We start from the raw sequence: 20,339 nt of genomic DNA, 5'->3' as shown, positions 1-20,339 counted from the left end.
GAATCTATCTGCCTCCATCTTAAAAATATTCAATGACCCTGCCTCCACCACCTTCTGACAGAGAGTTCCAAAGTTGCATAACCCTCTGAGAAAAAAATTCCCTCATCTCTGTCCTGAGAGGGTAACCCCTAATTTGAAAAGTGCCCCATAGTTCTAGACTCACTCACAAGAGAAAACATCCTCTGCACGTCCACCTTGTCAAGACCGTTTAGGATCTTATAAACTTCAATCAAGTCTCCCCTCACTCTTCTAAACACCAGTGAAAACAAGCCCAGACTGTCCGACCTTTCCTCAAAACAACCCCCTCATTCCAGTTATCAATCTAGTAAACCTCCTCTGAACCGCCTCCAATACATTCACATCCTTCCTTAAATAAGGAAACCAAAACTGCACACAGTATTCGAGATGTGGTCTCACCAATGCCCTGTATAACTGAAGCATAACATCCTTTTATTTTCAATTCCTCTCGTAATAAAGGATAGCATTCCATTAGCCTTCTTTATTCCTTGCTGTACCTGCCTACTAACTTATTGTGACTCCTGCACTAGAACACCTAGATCCCTCTGCACCTCAGAATGCTGCAGTCTTTCTCCATTTAAGTAATACTCTGCTTTTTTATTCTTTCTACCAAAGTTACCAATTTCACGTTTTCCCACATTATACTCCATCTGACAGATTTTTCCCACTCACTCAACCTATCTATGTCCATCTCCATCCTCCTTATGTCCTCTTCACAACATACTTTCCTACCTATCGTTGTTTTATCTGCAAATTTAGCGTCCATGCTGTCGCTCCCCTCATCTAAGTCATTGACATAAATTGTTAAAAGTTGAGGCCTCAGCAGTCAGGCCTCCACTTGTCACATCCTGCCAATCAGAAAAGGACCCATTTATGCGTACTCTGTTTTCTGTCAGCCAGCCAATCTTCTATACATATTACCCCTACACCATGTGCTTCTACTTTGCACAATAACCTTTTACATGGCACTTTGTCAAATGGCTTCTGGAAATCCAAGTACAGTATGTCAACGGGCTCCCCTTTATCCACAGCACATGTCACTCCTTCAAAGAACTCCAACAAATTGGTGAAACATGATTTCCCTTTCACAAAACATTGCTGATTATTTCCGATTACCTTGAGTTTTTTTTAAGTGCCCAGCTACAATCTCCTTAATGATCAATTTTAACACCTTCCCCATGACAGACGTCAAACTAACTGGCCTATAGTTACCCGTCTTCTGCCTCTGTCTTCTTGAAAAGAGGGGTTATATTTGCTACTTTCCAGTCTGATGGAACCTTTCCAGAATCTAGCAAATTTTGAAAAATAAACACCAACGCATCTACTGCCTCATTAACCATCTCTTTTAAGACCCTGGGATGAAGTCCATCAGGACCCGGGGTCTTCAGTTCTATCGCCAGAATGTTGTCAGGGCCCATAGCATTTGCAGTATCCAGTGCCTTCAGTCGTTTCTTGATATCACATGGAGTGAATCAAATCGGCTGAATACTGGCATTTGTAATGCTGAGGACCTCAGGAGGAGGCTGAGATGGAACATCCACTCGGCACTTCTGGCTGAAGATTGTTGCAAATGCTTCAGCCTTATCTTTTGTACTGAAGTGCTGAGCTCCCCAGTTATTGAGGATGGGGATATTTGTGGAGCCAGTGAGCCAAGGGGAGGCAGTGGCGTCGTGGTATTGTCACTGGACCAGTAACCCAAAGACGCATGGTATTCTTCTGGGGACATGGGTTCAAATCCCACCATAGCAGAGGTGGAATTTGAAGTCAGTGAATTAAAAAAAAAAGTCTGGAATTAAACAGCTAATCTAATGATGGCTATGAAACGATTGTTGGTTGTCACAAAAACCCATCTGGTTCACTAATGTTCTTTAGGGAAGCAAATGTGCTGTCCTTACCCAGTCTGGCCTGCAAACCCACAGCAATGTGGTTGACTCTTAAATGCCCTCTGGATAGCCTACCAATCCACTCAGTTGTACTGAACTGCTAAAAAGTCAATAAGGAATGAAGCCCAGACCACCCAGCATCAACCGAGGCACTAGAAATGACAATGGCAACCCCAGCGCTGTTGACCCTGCAAACTCCTCCTTACTAACATGTGGGGGATTGTACCAAAGTTGGGAGAGCTGTCCCACAGACTAGTCAAGCAACAGCCTGACATAGCAAATCATACCTGACAGACAAAGTCCCAGACATCACCCTCCCTGGGTATGTCCTGTCCCATTGGCAGCAGAGGTGGCAGCATAGTGGTATACAGTCAGGAGTGAGTTCCCTGGGAGACCTCAATATCGACTTTGGACCCCATGAAGTCTCATGGCATCATGTCCAACATGGATAAGGAAACTCCTGCTGATGATCACCTACTGTCCCTCTCAGCTGATGATTCTGTTCTGAGGATGACAAGGCGGCAGAATGTACTCTGGGTGGGGGACGTCAAGGTCCAATACCAAGATGGCTCGGTAGCACCACTGCTGACCAAGCTAGCCGAGTCCTAAAGGGCATAGCTGCTAGACTGGGTCTGTGGCAGATGGTGATGGGAAAAACATAAAATAAAAACAAAATACTGCAGATGCTGGAAATCTGAAATAAAAACAAGAAATGCTGGAAATATTCAGCAGGGTCTGGCAGCATATGTGGAGAGAAAAGCAGAGTTAACGTTTCAGATCAGTGACCTTTTATCAGAATGAGCAAAAGTTAGAAATGTAATAGGTATGAAGCAAATCAAGCGAGGGTGGGACAAGAGATCACAAAAGAGAAGGTGTTGATAGGACAGGGTTACAGAGAATAACTGACAAGAAGGTCATGGGGCAAAGGTAAACGGTGTGTTACTGGTGTGCTGAAAGACAAAGCGTTAGTGCAGAGAGGGTGTTAATGGACAGAAAGATGATGAACAGCCCTGGCCCAAAGCAATGCAATGTCCGTTGGATTGCTAACCTAACTAGTTTTGACTTTTTGTTTTTTTGGTTTTTCAGTAGATTTGTTGGGAATTTGTAATAGTGGGAATGGAGGTTAAGGCAGTTGAATGTTCCTCCTGCAGAATGTGGGAGGTAAGGGTCGCCAAGAGTGTCCCTGCTGACTGCATCTGCGGGAAGTGCACCCAACTCCAGCTCCGAGAACCGCGTTAGGGAACTGGAGCTGGAGCTGGATGAACTTCGGATCATTCGGGAAGCGGAGGAGGTTATTGAGAGGAGTTATGGGGAGGTAGTCACACCTCAGGTAAAAGAAGTAGGTAGATGGGTTACTGTCAGGGGAAGGAGAGGGAACCAGCAGGCAGTGCAGGGATCCCCTGTGGCCATTTCCCTCAACAACAGGTATACCATTTTGGATACTGTTGCGGGGGACGACTGACCAGGGGTAAGCAATGGGGTACAGGTATCTGGCACAGAGTCTGTCCCTGTTGCTCAGAAGGGAAGGGGGAAGAGGAGCAGAACATTAGTCATTGGGGACTCCATAGTTAGGGGAACAGATAGGAGGTTCTGTGGGAACGAGAGATACTTACGGTTGGTATGTTGCCTCCCAGGTGCCAGGGTTCGTGATGTCTCGGATCGTGTTTTTGGGGTCCTTAAGGGGGAGGGGGAGCAGCCCCAAGTCGTGGTCCACAGAGGCACCAACGACGTAGGTAGGAAGAGAGATGGGGATTTAACAGAAATTCAGGGAGCGAGGGTGGAAGCTTAGAGCGAGAACAAACAGAGTTGTTATCTCTGGGTTGTTGCCCGTGCCACGTGATAGTGAAGCGAGGAGTAGGGAGAGAGAAGAGTTGAACATGTGGCTGCAGGGATGGTGCAGGAGGGAGGGTTTTGGTTTCCTGGATAATTGGGGCTCTTTCTGGGGTAGGTGGGACCTCTACAAACAGGATGGTCTTCACCTGAACCAGAGGGGTACCAATATCCTGGGGGGGGGGGGGGATTTGCTAGTGCTCTTCGGGGCAGTTTAAACTAATTCAGCAGGGGAATGGGAACCTAAATTGTAGTGCCAGTGTACAGGATGTTGAGAGTAATGAGGTCAGGGATATGGTTACAAGGACACAAGAGGGCACTGGCAAGCAAGAACCTGGTTTAAAGTGTGTCTACTTCAACGCCAGGAGCATCCGGAATAAGGTGGGTGAGCTTGCAGCATGGGTTGGTACCTGGGATCTCGATGTAGTGGCCATTTCGGAGACATGGGTAGAGCAGGGGCAGGAACGGATGTTGCAGGTTCCGGGATTTAGATGTTTCAGTAAGAACAGAGAAGATGGTAAAAGAGGGGGGGGGGTGTGGCATTGTTAATCAAGGAAAGTATTAGAGCGACAGAAAGGACGTTTGAGGACTCGTCTACTGAGGTAGTATGGGCCGAGGTTAGAAACAGGAGAGGTGAGGTTACCCTGTTGGGAGTCTTTTATAGACCTCCAAATAGTTCCAGAGATGTAGAGGAAAGGATAGCAAAGATGATCCTCGACAGGGGCGAGTGTAACAGGGTAGTTGTTATGGGGGACTTTAACTTTCCAAATATCGACTGGAAATACTATAGTTCGAGTACTTTAGATGGGTCAGTTTTTGTCCAGTGTGTGCAGGAGGGTTTTCTGACACAGTATGTAGACAGGCCAACCAGGGGCGATGCCACATTGGATTTGGTACTGGGAAATGAACCCAGCCAGGTGTTAGATTTAGATGTAGGTGAGCACTTTGGCGATAGTGATCACAATTCGGTTAGGTTTACCTTAGCAATTGGCAGAGACAGGTATATACCGCAGGGCAAAAATTATAGCTGGGGGAAAGGAAATTATGATGCGATTAGGCAAGATTTAGGATGCGTAGGATGGGGAAGGAAACTGTAGGGGACGGGAACAATTGAAATGTGGAGCTTATTCAAGGAGCGGCTACTGCGTGTCCTTGATAAGTATGTACCTGTCAGGCAGGGAGGAAGTTGTCGAGCGAGGGAGCCGTGGTTTACTAAAGAAGTTGAAGCGCTTGTCAAGAGGAAGGCGGCTTATGTTAGGATGAGACGTGAAGGCTCAGTTAGGGCGCTTGAGGGCTACAAGCTAGCCAGGAAGGATCTAAAGGGAGAGCTAAGAAGAGCAAGGAGAGGACACGAGAAGTCATTGGCGGATAGGATCAAGGAAAACCCTAAGGCTTTCTATAGGTATATCAGGAATAAAAGAATGACTAGAGTTAGATTAGGGCCAATCAAGGATAGTGGTGGGAAGTTGTGTGTGGAATCAGAAGAGATAGGGGAAGTGTTAAATGAATATTTTGCGTCAGTATTTATAGTAGAGAAAGAAAATGTTGTTGAGGAGAATACTGAGATTCAGGCTACGAGGCTAGATGGGATTGAGGTTCACAAGGAGGAGGTGTTATCAATTTTGGCCAGATGGGATTTATCCTAGGATTCTCTGGGAAGCTAGGGAGGAGATTGCAGAGCCTTTGTCCTTGATCTTTATGTCGTCATTGTCGACAGGAATAGTGCCAGAAGCCTGGAGGATAGCAAATGTTGTCCCCTTGTTCAAGAAGGGGAGTAGAGACAGCCCTGGTAATTATAGACCTGTGAGCCTTACTTCGGTTGTGGGTAAAATGTTGGAAAAGGTTATAAGAGATAGGATTTATAATCATCTTGATAAGAATAAGTTCATTAGAGATAGTCAGCACAGTTTTGTGACGGGTAGGTCGTGCCTCACAAACCTTAGAGTTTTTCGAGAAGGTGACCAAACAGGTGGATGAGGGTAAAGCAGTGGATGTGGTGTATATGGATTTCAGTAAGGCGTTTGATAAGGTTCCCCACGGTAGGCTATTGCAGAAAATACGGAAGTATGGGGTTGAAGGTGATTTAGAGCTTTGGATCAGAAATTGGCTAGCTGAAAGAAGACAGAGGGTGGTGGTTGATGGCAAATGTTCATCCTGGAGTTTAGTTACTAGTGGTGTACCGCAAGGATCTGTTTTGGGGCCACTGCTGTTTGTCATTTTTATAAATGACCTGGAAGAGGGTGTAGAAGGGTGGGTTAGTAAATTTGCAGATGACACGAAGGTCGGTGGAGTTGTGGATAGTGCCAAAGGATGTTGTCGGGTACAGAGGGACATAGATAGGCTGCAGAGCTGGGCTGAGAGATGGCAAATGGAGTTTAATGCGGAGAAGTGCGAGGTGATTCACTTTGGAAGGAGTAACAGGAATGCAGAGTACTGGGCTAATGGGAAGATTCTTGGTAGTGTAGATGAACAGAGAGATCTTGGTGTCCAGGTGCATAAATCCCTGAAGATTGCTACCCAGGTTAATAGGGCTGTTAAGAAGGCATATGGTGTGTTAGCTTTTATTAGTAGGGGGATCGAGTTTTGGAGCCACGAGGTCATGATGCAGCTGTACAAAACTCTGGTGAGACCGCACCTGGAGTATTGCGTGCCGTTCTGGTCACCGCATTATAGGAAGGATGTGGAAGCTATGGAGAGGGTGCAGAGGAGATTTACTAGGATGTTGCCTGGTATGGAGGGAAGGTCTTACGAGGAAAGGCTGAGGGACTTGAGGTTGTTTTCGTTGGAGAGAAGGAGGAGGAGAGGTGACTTAATAGAGACATACAAGATAATCAGAGGGTTAGATAGGGTGGATAGTGAGTGTCTTTTTCCTTGGATGGTGATGGCAAACACGAGGGGACATAGCTTTACGTTGAGGGGTGATATAGGATGGATGTCAGAGGAAGTTTCTTTGCACAGAGAGTAGTAGGGGCGTGGAACGCCCTGCCTGCAACAGTAGTAGACTCGCCAACTTTAAGGGCATTTAAGTGGTCATTGGATAGATATATGGATGAAAATGGAATAGTGTAGGTCAGATGGTTTCACAGGTCGGCGCAACATCGAGGGTTGAAGGGCCTGTACTGCGCTGTAATGTTCCAATTCTAATTCTAAAAAAAACCAAAATGAATGATGAAACAAACTAAAATAAAAGAAAAATTAAAAAGAAAAATAACTACAAATAAAAATGAGACCCTGTCATGCTCTGAAATGATTGAACTCAATGTTCAGTCCGGCAAACTGTAGCATGCCTAATCCGTAAACGAGATGATGTTCGTGGAGCTTGCGGTAATGTTCACTGGAATACTGCAGCAAGCCCAGGACAGAGGGGTGTGTTGAAATGGCAAGCAACAGGAAGCTCAGGTTATGCTTTCGGACTGAGAGAGGTGTTCCATGAAACGGTCACCCAGTCTGCGATTGGTCTCCCCAGTGTACAGGAGACCACATTGTGAGCAGCGAATACAGTATACTAAATTGAAAGTACAGGTAAATTGCTGCTTCACCTGAAATGAGTGTTTAGGGCCTAGGATAGTGAGGAGAGGGGAGTTAAATGGGCAGGTATTACACCTCCTGTGATTGCATGGGAAGGTGCCGTGGGAAGGGACGCTGTGTTGGGGGTAATGGAGGAGTGAATGTAGGGTGTCGTGGAGGGAACGATCCCTTCAGAATGTGGACGGGGAGGGGAGAGGAAGATGAGCTTGGTGGTGTCATCACGCTGGATATGGCTGAAATGGCAGAGGATGATCCTTTGGATGTGGTGGCTGGTGGGGGGGAAAGTGAGAACAAGGGGAACCCTGTCACAGTCTGGGACGGAGGGGAAGGGGTGCCGGAAATGGGCCGGACATGGTTGAATTAGAACATTACAGCACAGTACAGGCCCTTCAGCCCTCGATGTTGCGCCGACCTGTGAAACCATCTGACCTACACTATTCCATTTTCATCCATATGTCTATCCAATGACCACTTAAATGCCCTTAAAGTTGGTGAGTCTACTACTGTTGCAGGCAGGGCGTTCCACACCCCTACTACTCTGAGCAAAGAAACTACCTCTAACATCCGTCCTATATCTATCACCCCTCAACTTAAAGCTTTGTCCCCTCATGTTTGCCATCACCATCCGAGGAAAAAGACTCCCACTATCCACCCTATCTAACCCTCTGATTATCTTATATGTCTCTATTAAGTCACCTCTCCTCCTCCTTCTCTCCAACGAAAACAACCTCAAGTCCCTCAGCCTTTCCTCATAAGACCTTCCCTCCATACCAGGCAACATCCTAGTAAATCTCCTCTGCACCCTTTCCAAAGCTTCCACATCCTTCCTATAATGCAGTGACCAGAACTGCACACAATACTCCAGGTGCGGCCTCACCAGAGTTTTGTACAGCTGCAGCATGACCTCGTGACTCCGAAACTCGATCCCCCTACTAATAAAAGCTAACACACCATATGCCTTCTTAACAGCACTATTAACCTGGGTAGCAACTTTCAGGGATTTATGTACCTGGACACCAAGATCTCTCTGTTCATCTACACTACCAAGAATCTTCCCATTAGCCCAGTACTCTGCATTCCTGTTACTCCTTCCAAAGTGAATCACCTCACACTTCTCTGCATTAAACTCCATTTGCCATCTCTCAGCCCAGCTCTGCAACCTATCTATGTCCCTCTGTACCCTACAACATCCTTCGGCACTATCCACAACTCCACCGACCTTCGTGTCATCTGCAAATTTACTAACCCACCCTTCTGCACCCTCTTCCAGGTCATTTATAAAAATGACAAACAGCAGTGGCCCCAAAACAGATCCTTGCGGTACACCACGAGTAACTAAACTCCAGGATGAACATTTGCCATCAACCACCACCCTCTGTCTTCTTTCAGCTAGCCAATTTCTGATCCAAAGCTCTAAATCACCTTCAACCACATACTTCCGTATTTTCTGCAATAGCCTACCATGGGGAACCTTATCAAACACCTTACTGAAATCCATATACACCACATCCACACCTTTACCCTCATCCACCTGTTTGGTCACCTTCTCGAAAAACTCAATAAGGTTTGTGAGGCACGACCTACCCTTCACAAAACCGTGCTGACTATCTCTAATGAACTTATTCTTTTCAAGATGATTATAAATCCTATCTCTTATAACCTTTTCCAACATTTTACCCACAACCGAAGTAAGGCTCACAGGTCTATAATTACCAGGGCTGTCTCTACTCCCCTTCTTGAACAAGGGGACAACATTTGCTATCCTCCAGTCTTCCGGCACTATTCCTGTCGACAATTACAACATAAAGATCAAGGACAAAGGCTCTGCAATCCCCTCCCTGGCTTCCCAGAGAATCCTAGGATAAATCCCATCTGGCCCAGGGGACTTATCTATTTTCACACTTTCCAAAATTGATAACACCTCCTCCTTGTGAACCTCAATCCCATCTGGCCTAGTAGTCTGAATCTCCGTATTCTCCTCGACAACATTTTCTTTCTCTACTGTAAATACTGACGAAAAATATTCATTTAACACTTCCCCTATCTCCTCTGATTCCACACACAACTTCCCACTACTATCCTTGATTGGCCCTAATCTAACTCTAGTCATTCTTTTATTCCTGATATACCTATAGAAAGCCTTAGGGTTTTCCTTGATCCTATCCGCCAATGACTTCTCGTGTCCTCTCCTTGCTCTTCCTTTAGATCCGTCCTGGCTAGCTTGTAACTCTCAAGCGCCCTAACTGAGCCTTCACGTCTCATCCTAACATAAGCCTTCTTCTTCCTTTTGACAAGCGCTTCAACTGCTTTAGTAAACCACAGCTCCCTCGCTCGACAACTTCCTCCCTGCCTGACAGGTACATACTTATCAAGGGTCTTGTCAACTACAGTGCAGGGGGTGGGGGGGCGGAAATCCTCAGTTGAAAAAGGAAGACATATCAGAAGTGCTGTCACGGAAGGTTGCATCATCAGAGCAGATGCGTTGGAGACGGAGAAAATGGGAGAATGGAATGTAGTCCTTATAGGAGGCAGGGTGTGAAGAAGTGTAGTTGATGTAGCTGTGGGAGTTGGTGGGCTGATAATGGATATTAATAGGCAGCCTATCCCCAGAGATGGAGACAGAGAAGTCGAGGAAGGGAAGTATCAGATATGGACCGTGTGAAGGAGAGAGAAGGGTGGAAATTGGAAGCACAGTTGAAGTTTTCCAGTTCGGGACGGGAGCAGGAAATGGCACTGATACAGTTAATCAATGTACTGGAAAAAGAGTTGGGGGAGAGGCCTGAGTAGGACTGAAGAAGGAATGTTTGACATAAAGAAACATAAAAACAGAAAATCGGAGCAGGAGTAGGCCATTTGGCCCTTCGAGCCTGCTCTGCCATTCATTATGATCATGGCTGATCATCCAACTCAGTCGCCTGTTCCAGCTTTCGCCCCATACGCTTTGATCCCTTTAGACCCAGGAGCTATAAGAGTCCTTCTTGAAAACATACAATGTTTTGGCCTCAATGGCTTTCTGTGGTAGTGAATTCCACAGGCTCACCACTCAAGGGTGAAGAAATTTCTCCTCATCAGTCCTGAAAGGTTTACCCCGTATCCTTAGATTATGACCCCTGGTTCTGGACTCCCCCACCATCAGGAACATCCTTCCTGCATCTACCCTGTCAAGTCCTGTGAGAATTTTATAGATTTCCATGAGGTCCCCCCTCACTCTTCTGAACTCCAGCGAATATAATCCTAACCGATTCAATCTCACCATCCCAGGAATCAGTCTGGTAAACCTTCGCTGCACTCCCTCAAAAGCAAGAACATCCTTCTTCAGATAAGGAGACCAAAACTGCACACAATATTCCAGGGGTGGCCTCACGAAGGCCCTGTATAATTGCATCCCTGCTCCTGTACTCGAATCCTCTCGCTATGAAGGCCAACATACCATTTGCCTTTTTTTAAACCGCCTGTTGCACCTGCATGCTTACCTTCAGCGACTGGTGTACGAGAACACCCAGGTCTCGCTGTATATTCCTCTCAGTTTGTTGTTGTTCAGATAATAATCTGCCTTCCTGTTTTTGCTACCAACGTGGATATCCGCATTAGACTGCATCTGCCATGCATTAGGCCACTCACTGAACTTGTCCAAATCACCCTGAAGCCTCTCTGCATCCTCCTCACAACTCACCCTCCCACCCAGTTTTGTGTCATCTGCAAATTTGGAGATATTACATTTAGTTCCATCTAAATCATTAATATATATTGTGAATAGCTGGGGTCCGAGCACAGACCCGTGTTACCCCACTAGCCACTGCCTGCCATTCGGAAAAAGACCCATTTATCCCTACTCTTTGTTTCCCAATTCCATGAGCTTTAATTTTACATGCTAATCTCTTATGTGGGACTTTGTCGAAAGCCTTCTGAAAGTTCAAATAAACCACATCCACTGGCTCCCCCTCGTCAACTCTACTAGTTACATCCTCGAAGAATTCTAGTAGATTTGTCAAGCATGATTCCCCTTTCGTAAATCCATGTTGACTCTGCCCGATTCTACCACTGTTCTTTAAGTGCTCTGCTATAAAATCTTTGATAATGGACTCTCGAATTTTCCCCACTACCAACGTTAGGCTGACTGGTCTATAATTCCCTGCTTTCTCTCTATCCACATATCCCATATGAAGGCAGGCAGAACTAGGACCCATGCAGGTACCCATAGCAACACCTTTTACTTGAAGGAAGTGAGTGGAGTTGAAGGAGAAGTTGTTCAATTTGAGACCAAGTTCAGCCAGGCAGAGGAGGGTAGTGGTGGTAATGGGGACTGGTTGGGCCTCTGTTCAAGGAGGAAGCAGAGAGCCCTCAAACCATCGTCGCAGGATTCATAGCCTATAACCCGCTCTTGTAGCCACGGTATTTATATGGCTACTCCAGTTCAATTTCTGGTCAATAGTAGCCCGTAGGATGTTGATAGTGGGGGATTCAGCGATGGTAATGCCATTGAATGTTAAGGGGAGGTGGTTACTTGTTGAAGATGGTCATTGCCTGGCACTTGGGTGGTGCAAATGTTACTTGCCACTTAACAGCCCAAGCCTGGATATTGTCCAAGTCTTGCTGCATTTCTACACGGACTGCTTCAGTATCTGGGGGGTTACGAATGATGCTGAACATTGCGCAATTAGCGAACATCCCCACTTCTGACCTTATGATTGAAGGTAGGGCATTGAAGAAGCAGCTGAAGATAGTTGGACCTAGGACACTACCCTGAGGAACACCTGCAGTGATGTCCTGGAGCTCAGATGATTGTCCTCCTACAACAACAACCATCTTCCTTTGCGCTAGGTATGACTCCAGCCAGCGGAGGGTTTTCCCCCTGATTCCCATTGGCCTCAGTTTTGCTAGGGTTCCTTGATGCCATACTCGGTCAAATGCTGCCTTGATGTCAAGGTCCTTGACAGGTTGTCCACCACCATTCACGGCTGGATGTGGCAGGACTGCAGAGCTTAGATCTGATTCGTTGGTTATGGGATCGCTTAGCTCTGTTTATCGCAGGTTGCTTACGCAGTTTTGCACGCAGATGCCCTGTGTTGTAGCTTCACCAGGTTGACACCTCAAAGAACAAAGAACTGTACAGCACAGGAACAGGCCATTCGGCACTCCAAGTCTGCACCGATCTTGATGCCTGCCAAAACTATAACCTTCTGCACTTCCGGGGACCATATCCCTCTATTCCCATCCTCTTCATGTATTTGTCAAGATGCCTCTTAAACGTCGCTATCGTTTAAGGCCCCAGCAATTTCTTCCCTTGCCTCCCTTAGTATTCTGGGGTAGATCCCAGCAGGCCCTGGGGACTTATCTACCTTAATGCTTTGCAAGACACCCAACACCTCCTCCTTTTTGATAATGAGATGACTGAGACTATCTACACTCCCTTCCCTAGGCTCATCATCCACCAAGTCCTTCTCTTTGGTGAATACTGATGCAAAGTACTCATTTAGTACCTCGCCCATTTCCTCTGGCTCCACACAGATTCCCTTCTCTGTCCTTGAGCGGGCTAACCCTATCCCTAGTTACCTTCTTGCTCTTTATATATGTATAAAAAGCCTTGGGATTATCCTTAATCCTGTTTGCCAATGACTTTTGATTACCCCTTTTAGCCCTCCTGACTCCTTGCTTAAGTTCCTTTCTACTGTCTTCATATTCAAGTGATTCGTCTGTTCCTAGCCTTCCAGCCCTTACGAATGATTCCTTTTTCTTTTTGACTAGGCTCACAAAGTCCCGCTTTATCCAAGATTCCCAAAACTTGCCACACTTATCCTTCTTCCTCAGAGGAAGATGCTGGTCCTCGATTCTAATCAACTGACGTTTGAAAGACTCATGTCAGATGTTGATTTACCCTCAAACAGCCGCCCCAATCTAAATTCTTCAGTTCCTGCCTAATATTGTTAAAATTAGCCTTCCCCCAATTTAGCCCCTTCACCTGAGGACTACTCTTATCCTTATCCACAAGTACCTTAAAACTTATGGAATTATGGTCACTGTTCCCAAAATGCTCCCCGACTGAAACTTCGACCACCTGGCCAGGCTCATTCCCCAATACCAGGTCCAGTACGGCCCCATCCCCAGTTGGCCGATCTAAATATTGTTTCAAGAAGCCCTCCTGGATGCTCCTGACAAATTCTGCCCCATCCAAGCCCCTAGCACTAAGTGAGTCCCAGTCAATATTGGGGAAGTTAAAATAACACCACTACAACCCTGCTCCCTGTACATCTTTCCAAAATCTGTCTACATATCTGCTCCTCTACCTCCCGCTGGCTGTTGGGAGGCCTGTAGTAAACCCCGAACATCGTGACTGCACTCATCTGTCTTACCTGTTATACTTCTCGCATTGAAACAAATGCACTTCAGACCACCAGTCCCACTGTGCTCCGCAACATCTCCCTGCCTGCTCTTCCTCTTAGTCTGACTGGCCTTATTTACTAGTTCCCCCTCATTTATTTCACTTGCTGTCCTACTGCTCTGGTTCCCACCCCCCTGCCACACTAGTTTAAACCCTCCTGAGTGATGCCAGCAAACCTCGCAGCCAGGATATTTCTGCCTCTCCAGTTTAGATGCAACCCGTCCTTCTTGTACAGGTCCCATCTGTCCCTGAAGAGATCCCAATGGTCCAGATATTGAAACCCTCCCTTCTACACCAGCTGTTCAGCCACATGTTAAGCTGCACTATCTTTCTATTTCTAGCCTCACTGGCACATGGTACAGGGAGTAATCCCGAGATTACAACCCTCGAGGTCGTGTCTTTTAAACTTTCTACCCGACTCCCTAAACTCCCCTGCAGGACCTCGTCACTCTTCCTACCTATGTCATTGGTACCGATGTGTACCACAACATCTGGCTGTGCACCCTCCCCCTTCAGAATGCCCCCTGTCCGTTCAGAGACATCCTTGACCCTGGCACCAGGGAGGCAACATACCATCCTGGAGTCGCTTTCACATCCACTGAAGCGCCTATCTGTGCCCCTGATTCTAGAGTCCCCTATAACTATTGCTCTTCTGCACTTTGTCCTTCCCTGTTGAACAACAGTGCCAGCCATGGTGCCACTGCTCTGGCTGCTGCTGTTGCTTTCCCCTGATAGGCCATCCCCCCCCCCCAACAGTATCCAAAACGGTATACTTGTTAGAGAGGGGGATAGCCACAGGGGATTCCTGCACTGACTGCCTGCCCCTTCTAGCGGTCACCGATCTATCTGCCTGCACCTTGGGTGTAACCACTTCTCTAAAACACCTGTCTATGATGCTTTCCGCCACCTGCATGCTCCTAAGTGCATCCAGTTGCTGCTCCAACTGATCCATGCAGTCTGTGATGAGCTGCAACTGGGTACACTTCCTGCAGATGTAGTCGTCCGGAACGCTGGAAGTGTCACAGAACTCCCACATCTCACAGGTGAAGCACTTCACCCCTCTAACTGACATTTCTAGCACTAATTAATAAATTAATTTAGGGCAGCACAGTGGCACAGTGGTTAGCACCGCAGCCTCACAGCTCCAGCGACCTGGGTTCAATTCTGGGTACTGCCTGTGCGGAGTTTGCAAGTTCTCCCTGTGTCTGCGTAGGTTTCCTCCGGGTGCTCCGGTTTCCTCCCACATGCCAAAGACTTGCAGGTTGATAGGTTAATTGGCCATTATAAATTGCCCCTAGTATAGGTAGGTGGTAGGGAAATATAGGGACAGGTGGGGATGTGGTAGGAATATGGGATTAGTGTAGGATTAGTATAAAATGGGTGGTTGATGGTCAGCACAGACTCAGTGGGCCAAAGGGCCTGTTTCAGTGCTGTATCTCTAAACTAAACTAAACATAAATAAATACTTATTAAATCCTTACTAAAATGTTATAACTACATGGTCCCTCATGCTAGATTCCTACTATAAATATTAAATGCTAACTAAATACAGTAATCTCCTCCCTCTGGTTTAGTTACTCTACTTATTAATTAGTTAATTAGGATTTTTATCAATGTTTTATTTTCAAATTCAGTAAAAAAAAATTCCCTACCAGCCAATCAGGTCACAGCTTTCCTGTGACATCACTTTCAATTTTGTTTTACCAGAGGTAAGTTTTTTATACTTACCGGTCCAGAACTCTACCCTCCAAGTCTTCTCCCAGTCAGCTGTGCTCTTTGGAAGCTCTGGGCTCCCCTCACTCTGAGGACAGTTAGGAAATGACAGGAGCTCCTCACTTACCAAACTTCCACTGTAGCACTCTAGTACAAACAAAGTTAGCACTGTAAGATGGCTCACTTTTATACTGACTCACTCTAGCCCCCTGAAAACTGGTTTGAACCAATTCTCCAATTAACAAGGTGCAGCTGCAAGCAGAGCCTGAGTGAACCCTGTTTTCAGCTGGTCTAAAACTCACCTTCCCCAACCCTAACAGCAACTGTTAAGTTGATCTGCTAAATAAAAGACAGATTAGATTTAAGATCAAATTAACCCTTAATTATACCTCATTTTGAGGTATGCCTGGTGCTGCTCCTGGCATGCCCTCCTGCACTCTTCATTGAGCCAGGGTTTGTCGCCTGGCTTGATGGTAATGGTAGAGTGGGGGATATGCTGGGCCATGAGGTTACAGATTGTTGTTGAATACAATTCTGCTGCTGCTGATGGCCCACAGCGCCTCATGGATGCCCAGTTTTGCATTGCTAGATCTGTTCGAAATCTATCCCATTTAGCACGGTGATAGTGCCACACAACACAATGGACGGTATCCTCAATGTGAAGACGGGACTTCGTCTCCACAAGGACTGTGCGGTGGTCACTCCTACCAATACTGTCATGGACAGATGCATTTGCGACAGGCAGATTGGTGAGGACGAGGTCAAGTATCTTTTCCCCTCTTGTTGGTTCCCTCACCACCTGCTGCATACCCAGTCTAGCAGATATGTCCGTTAGGACTCAGCCAGCTCCGTCAGTTGTGGTGCTACCGAGCCACTCTTGGTGATGGACATTGAAGTCCCCCACCCAGAGTACATTCTGTGCCCTTGCCACCCGTAGTGCTTCCTCCAACTGCTGTTCAACATGGAGGAGTACTGACTCATCAACTGAGGGAGGGCGGTAGGTGGTAATCAGCAGGAGGTTTCCTTGCCCATGCTTGACCTGATCAATGTTGAGGGCTCCCAGGGCAACTCCCTCCCTACTGTATACCCCTGTGCCGCCACCTCTGCTGGGTCTGTCCTGCCGGTGGGACAGGTCATACCCGGGGATGGTGATGGAAGTGTCTGGGACATTGTCTGTAAGGTATGATTCCGTGAGTATGACTATGTCAGGCTGTTGCTTGACTAGTCTGTGGGACAGCTCTCCCAACTTTGGCACAAGCCCCCAGATGTTAGTCAGGAGGACTTTGCAGGATCGACAGGGCTGGGTTTGCCGTTATCATTTCTGGTGCCTCGGTCGATGCCGGGTGATCCGTCCAGTTTCATTCCTATCATCCTTTCATCCAGTTGGTTCCCTCACCACCTGCTGCAGACCCAGTCTCGCAGCTATGTCCTTTATTAGTGGTCTAACGAGCCACAGTTGGTGATGGACATTGAAGTCCCTCCCCAGAGTACCTTTTGTGCCCTTGCTACCCTTAGTAGAGTCATAGAGATATACAGCACAGAAACAGGCCCTTTGGCCCATCGTGTCTGTGCAAGCCATCCAGCACCCAACTGTTCTAATCCCATATTCCTGCAAGTGGCCCATCGCCTTGTATGCTATGACGTTTCAAGTGCTCATCTAAATACTTTTTAAATGTTGTGAGGGTTCCTACCTCTACCACCCCTTCAGGCAGTGCGTTCCAGATTCCAACCACCCTCTGGGTGAAAAAATATTTCCTCAAATCCCCCCTAAATCTCCTGCCCCTTAACTTAAATCTATGCCCCCTGGTTATTGACCCCTCCGCTAAGGGAAAATGCTTCCTCCTATCTAACCTATCAATGCCCCTCATAATCTTTTACACCTCAATCATGTCCCCCCTCAGCCTTCTCTGCTCTAAGGAAAACAACCCGAGCTTTTTCTTCATAGCTGAAATGCTCCAGCCCAGGCAACATCCTGGTGAATCTCCTCTGCACCCTCTCCAGGGCAATCATATCCTTGTTATAGTGTGGCGACCAGAACTGTACACAGTACTCCAACGGTGGCCTAACTAGTATTTTATGTAGCTCCATCATAACCTCCCTGCTCTTATATTCTATGCCTCGGCTAATAAAGGCAAGTATCCCATATGCCTTCCAAACCACCTTATCTACTTGTGCTGCTGCCTTCAGTGATCTTTCGACACGTACACCAAGGTCCTTCTGACCTTCTGTACTTCCTAGGGTCCTACCATCCATTGTATATGCCCTTGCCTTGTTAGTCCTCCCAAAATGCATTACCTCACACTTTTCAGGATTAAATTCCATTTGCCACTGCTCTGCCCATCTTACCAGCCCATCTATATCTCCCTGTAATCTAAGGCTTTCCTCCTTACTATTTACACCACCAATTTACGTGTCATCTGCAAACTGACTTATATATTCCTCCTATATTCACATCTAAATCATTAATGTACACTACAAACAGCAAGGGTCCCAGCACCGATCCCTGTGATATACCACTGGTCACACAGGCTTCCAATCACAAAAAACAGCCCTCGACCATTACCCTCTGCCTCTTGCCACTTTTAAGCCCGCTAAAACAGCTAGTATTTCATCCCTTTCAATGCTAATATGTTCAAGTATATCACAATCCCCCTCCCTGATCTCTACACCTAACATCGTCCTTCTCCATAGTGAACACCGATGAAAAGTAATCATTTAAAACCTCACCTATGTGCTCCGGCTCCACACAAAGATTGCCACATTGGTCACTAATGGGCCCTACTCTTTCCCTGGTTATCCGCTTACCCTTAATATACTTATAAAAAGCCTTGGGATTTTCCTTTATCTTGCCCGCCAGTGTTTTTCATGTCCCCTCTTCGCTCTCCTAATTTTTTAAGTGCCACCTTACACTTTCTATACTCCTCTGGTGCCTCCGCTGTTTTCAGCGCTTGGGATCTGCCGTAAGCCTCCTTTTTTTTTCCTGATCCAATCCTCTATATCCCTTGACATCCAGGGTTCCCTGGGCCTGTTAGTCCTACCCTTCACCTTAATGGGTACATGTTGGCTCTGAACTCTCACTATTTCCTCTTTGAATGACTCCCACTGATCTGATGTAGACTTTCCTACAAGTAGCTGCTCCCAGTCCACTTTGGCCAGATTCTGTTTTATCATATTGAAATCGGCCTTCCCCCAATTCAGTATCTTTATTTCTGGTCCATCTTTGTCCTTTTCTATAACTACCTTAAACTGTCAGTCTTTGGAACTCTCTTCCTCAAAAGGCAGTGGAAGCAGAGTCTTTGAATATTTTTAAGGCCAAGGTGGATAGATTCTTGATGAGCAAGGGGGTGAAAGGTTATTGGGGGTAGGGGGGAATGTGGAGTTGAGGTTACAGTCAGATCAACCATGATCTTGTTGAATGGTGGAGCAGGCTCGAGGAGCCGAGTGGCCTACTCCTGCTCCTAATTCGTATGTTCATATGTTGATAGGCTGAGTGGCTCATTGTTTCTTATATTTATATGCTTGAAATGTCTGAGCAATTTGATATTTATAGTTCTAAGTTGCATTATAAAAATGTTAGTTAATATAGGTTAATACGTGGTATTTACAATAATGAGCAATCTATTGAAGCTTTTTTCAGCTAGCGAGACCTATTAACTTTTCTTTTTTGTGTTGGTACTGTTTCCACTAGACCAAAGCCTGTCGCGCATGTGTCACGATGCTATGATAGTGACAGTTTTACGCCATCTGTAGATATGCAGCACGTTGAACAGAGTCCAGAGAGGATCTATTATCATAAACAAAGCCGCAACTCAGAGGGTAGGTGCATCAGGGATCCCATGTCTCGGAGTACAGCACTACGGAGGCAAGCTGTCGAAAACTGGCACCGTAGACCGTATCGTAATAGTACAGAGGGAGAAGAAGGTGATGTGTCAGATGCAGGATCTAGAACAACGGAATCTGAGGCAGAAGTATGGGAACCAGAAAGTAAAAGTTCAACAGAGCTACAAAAATTTGGATCAAACCGTGCCAGGGCTTACCGACTGGGTGCGAGTAAGTACTGCACTATACCCTAATAGTACGGAACCATTGAAACCAATATCCATGTATAACATGTTACATTTCATACCATACTGACAACTTAAACTCCATGCATAAGAAATAGAAGCTGGAGTAGGCCATTTGGCTCTTCATACCTGCTCCACCATGCAACATGACCATCACTCATCTCCTGCCTCAGCTCCACCTTCCTGCACTATTCCCATATCTCTTAAACATTTTATCAGCATCTACCCTGTCAAGCCCCTTAAGAATTTTACATGTTTGAATGAGGTCACCTCTCATTCTGCTAAGCCACAGGGAATATAGGCCTCGTTTACTCAATCTCTCCTCATATGACAATTCCCCTCATCCCAGGAACCAGTCCAGTGAACCTCAGTTGTGTTTCCTCTTGGGCAACTGTGTCCTTCCTTAAGTAAGGAGAGCAAAACTGCACAAGAGCTCCAGGTGTGGCCTTACTATTTTCTTGTATAATTGGAGTAAGACTTTTCCTCTTATACTTCAATCCCTTTGTAACAAAAGCTAACATATCATTTGTCTTCCTAATTGCTTACTGCACCTTCATTTTAATTTTCTGTGATTCATGTCCAAGAACACCTAGGTCCTTCTGAATGCAAAGATTTCCCAGTTTCTCATGATTCAAAATATATTCAGCTTTTTTATCTTTGCTACCAAGTGGATAATGACTCCTCAAAGCCTGTCCACCATCTAAAAGGCACAAGTCAGGAGAATGATGCAGTACTCTTCACTTGCCTGGATGACGGCAAATCCAGTAACACTCAAGAAGCTCGACATCATCCAGGCCAAAGCAGCCAGCTTGATCAACACCCCATCCACTATGTGAAACATTCACTCACTCCATTACCAGTGCACAGTGGCACAGTGTGTACCATGTACAATATGCACTGCTGCAACGCACCAAGGCTTCTTCG

At 46.3% G+C, this 20,339-nt stretch overlaps 1 protein-coding gene across 1 annotated transcript in view; it reads left to right on the top strand.

The window, feature by feature from the left end:
- The window catches only part of fbxo41 (F-box protein 41), a 619,689-nt gene that overhangs the window by 239,119 nt on the left and 360,231 nt on the right, over positions 1-20,339 (top strand). The window contains exon 5 of the mRNA XM_068027311.1: positions 19,040-19,401. Coding sequence (XP_067883412.1) covers positions 19,040-19,401 — 362 coding nt within the window. The remainder of the gene's footprint in view (positions 1-19,039; positions 19,402-20,339) is intronic.

This window comes from Heterodontus francisci, chromosome 1, assembly GCF_036365525.1.
Source record: "Heterodontus francisci isolate sHetFra1 chromosome 1, sHetFra1.hap1, whole genome shotgun sequence".
NCBI lineage: Eukaryota > Metazoa > Chordata > Chondrichthyes > Heterodontiformes > Heterodontidae > Heterodontus > Heterodontus francisci.
Note: the sequence above shows the minus strand (reverse complement) of the source record. Positions and strands in the feature narration are given on the sequence as shown.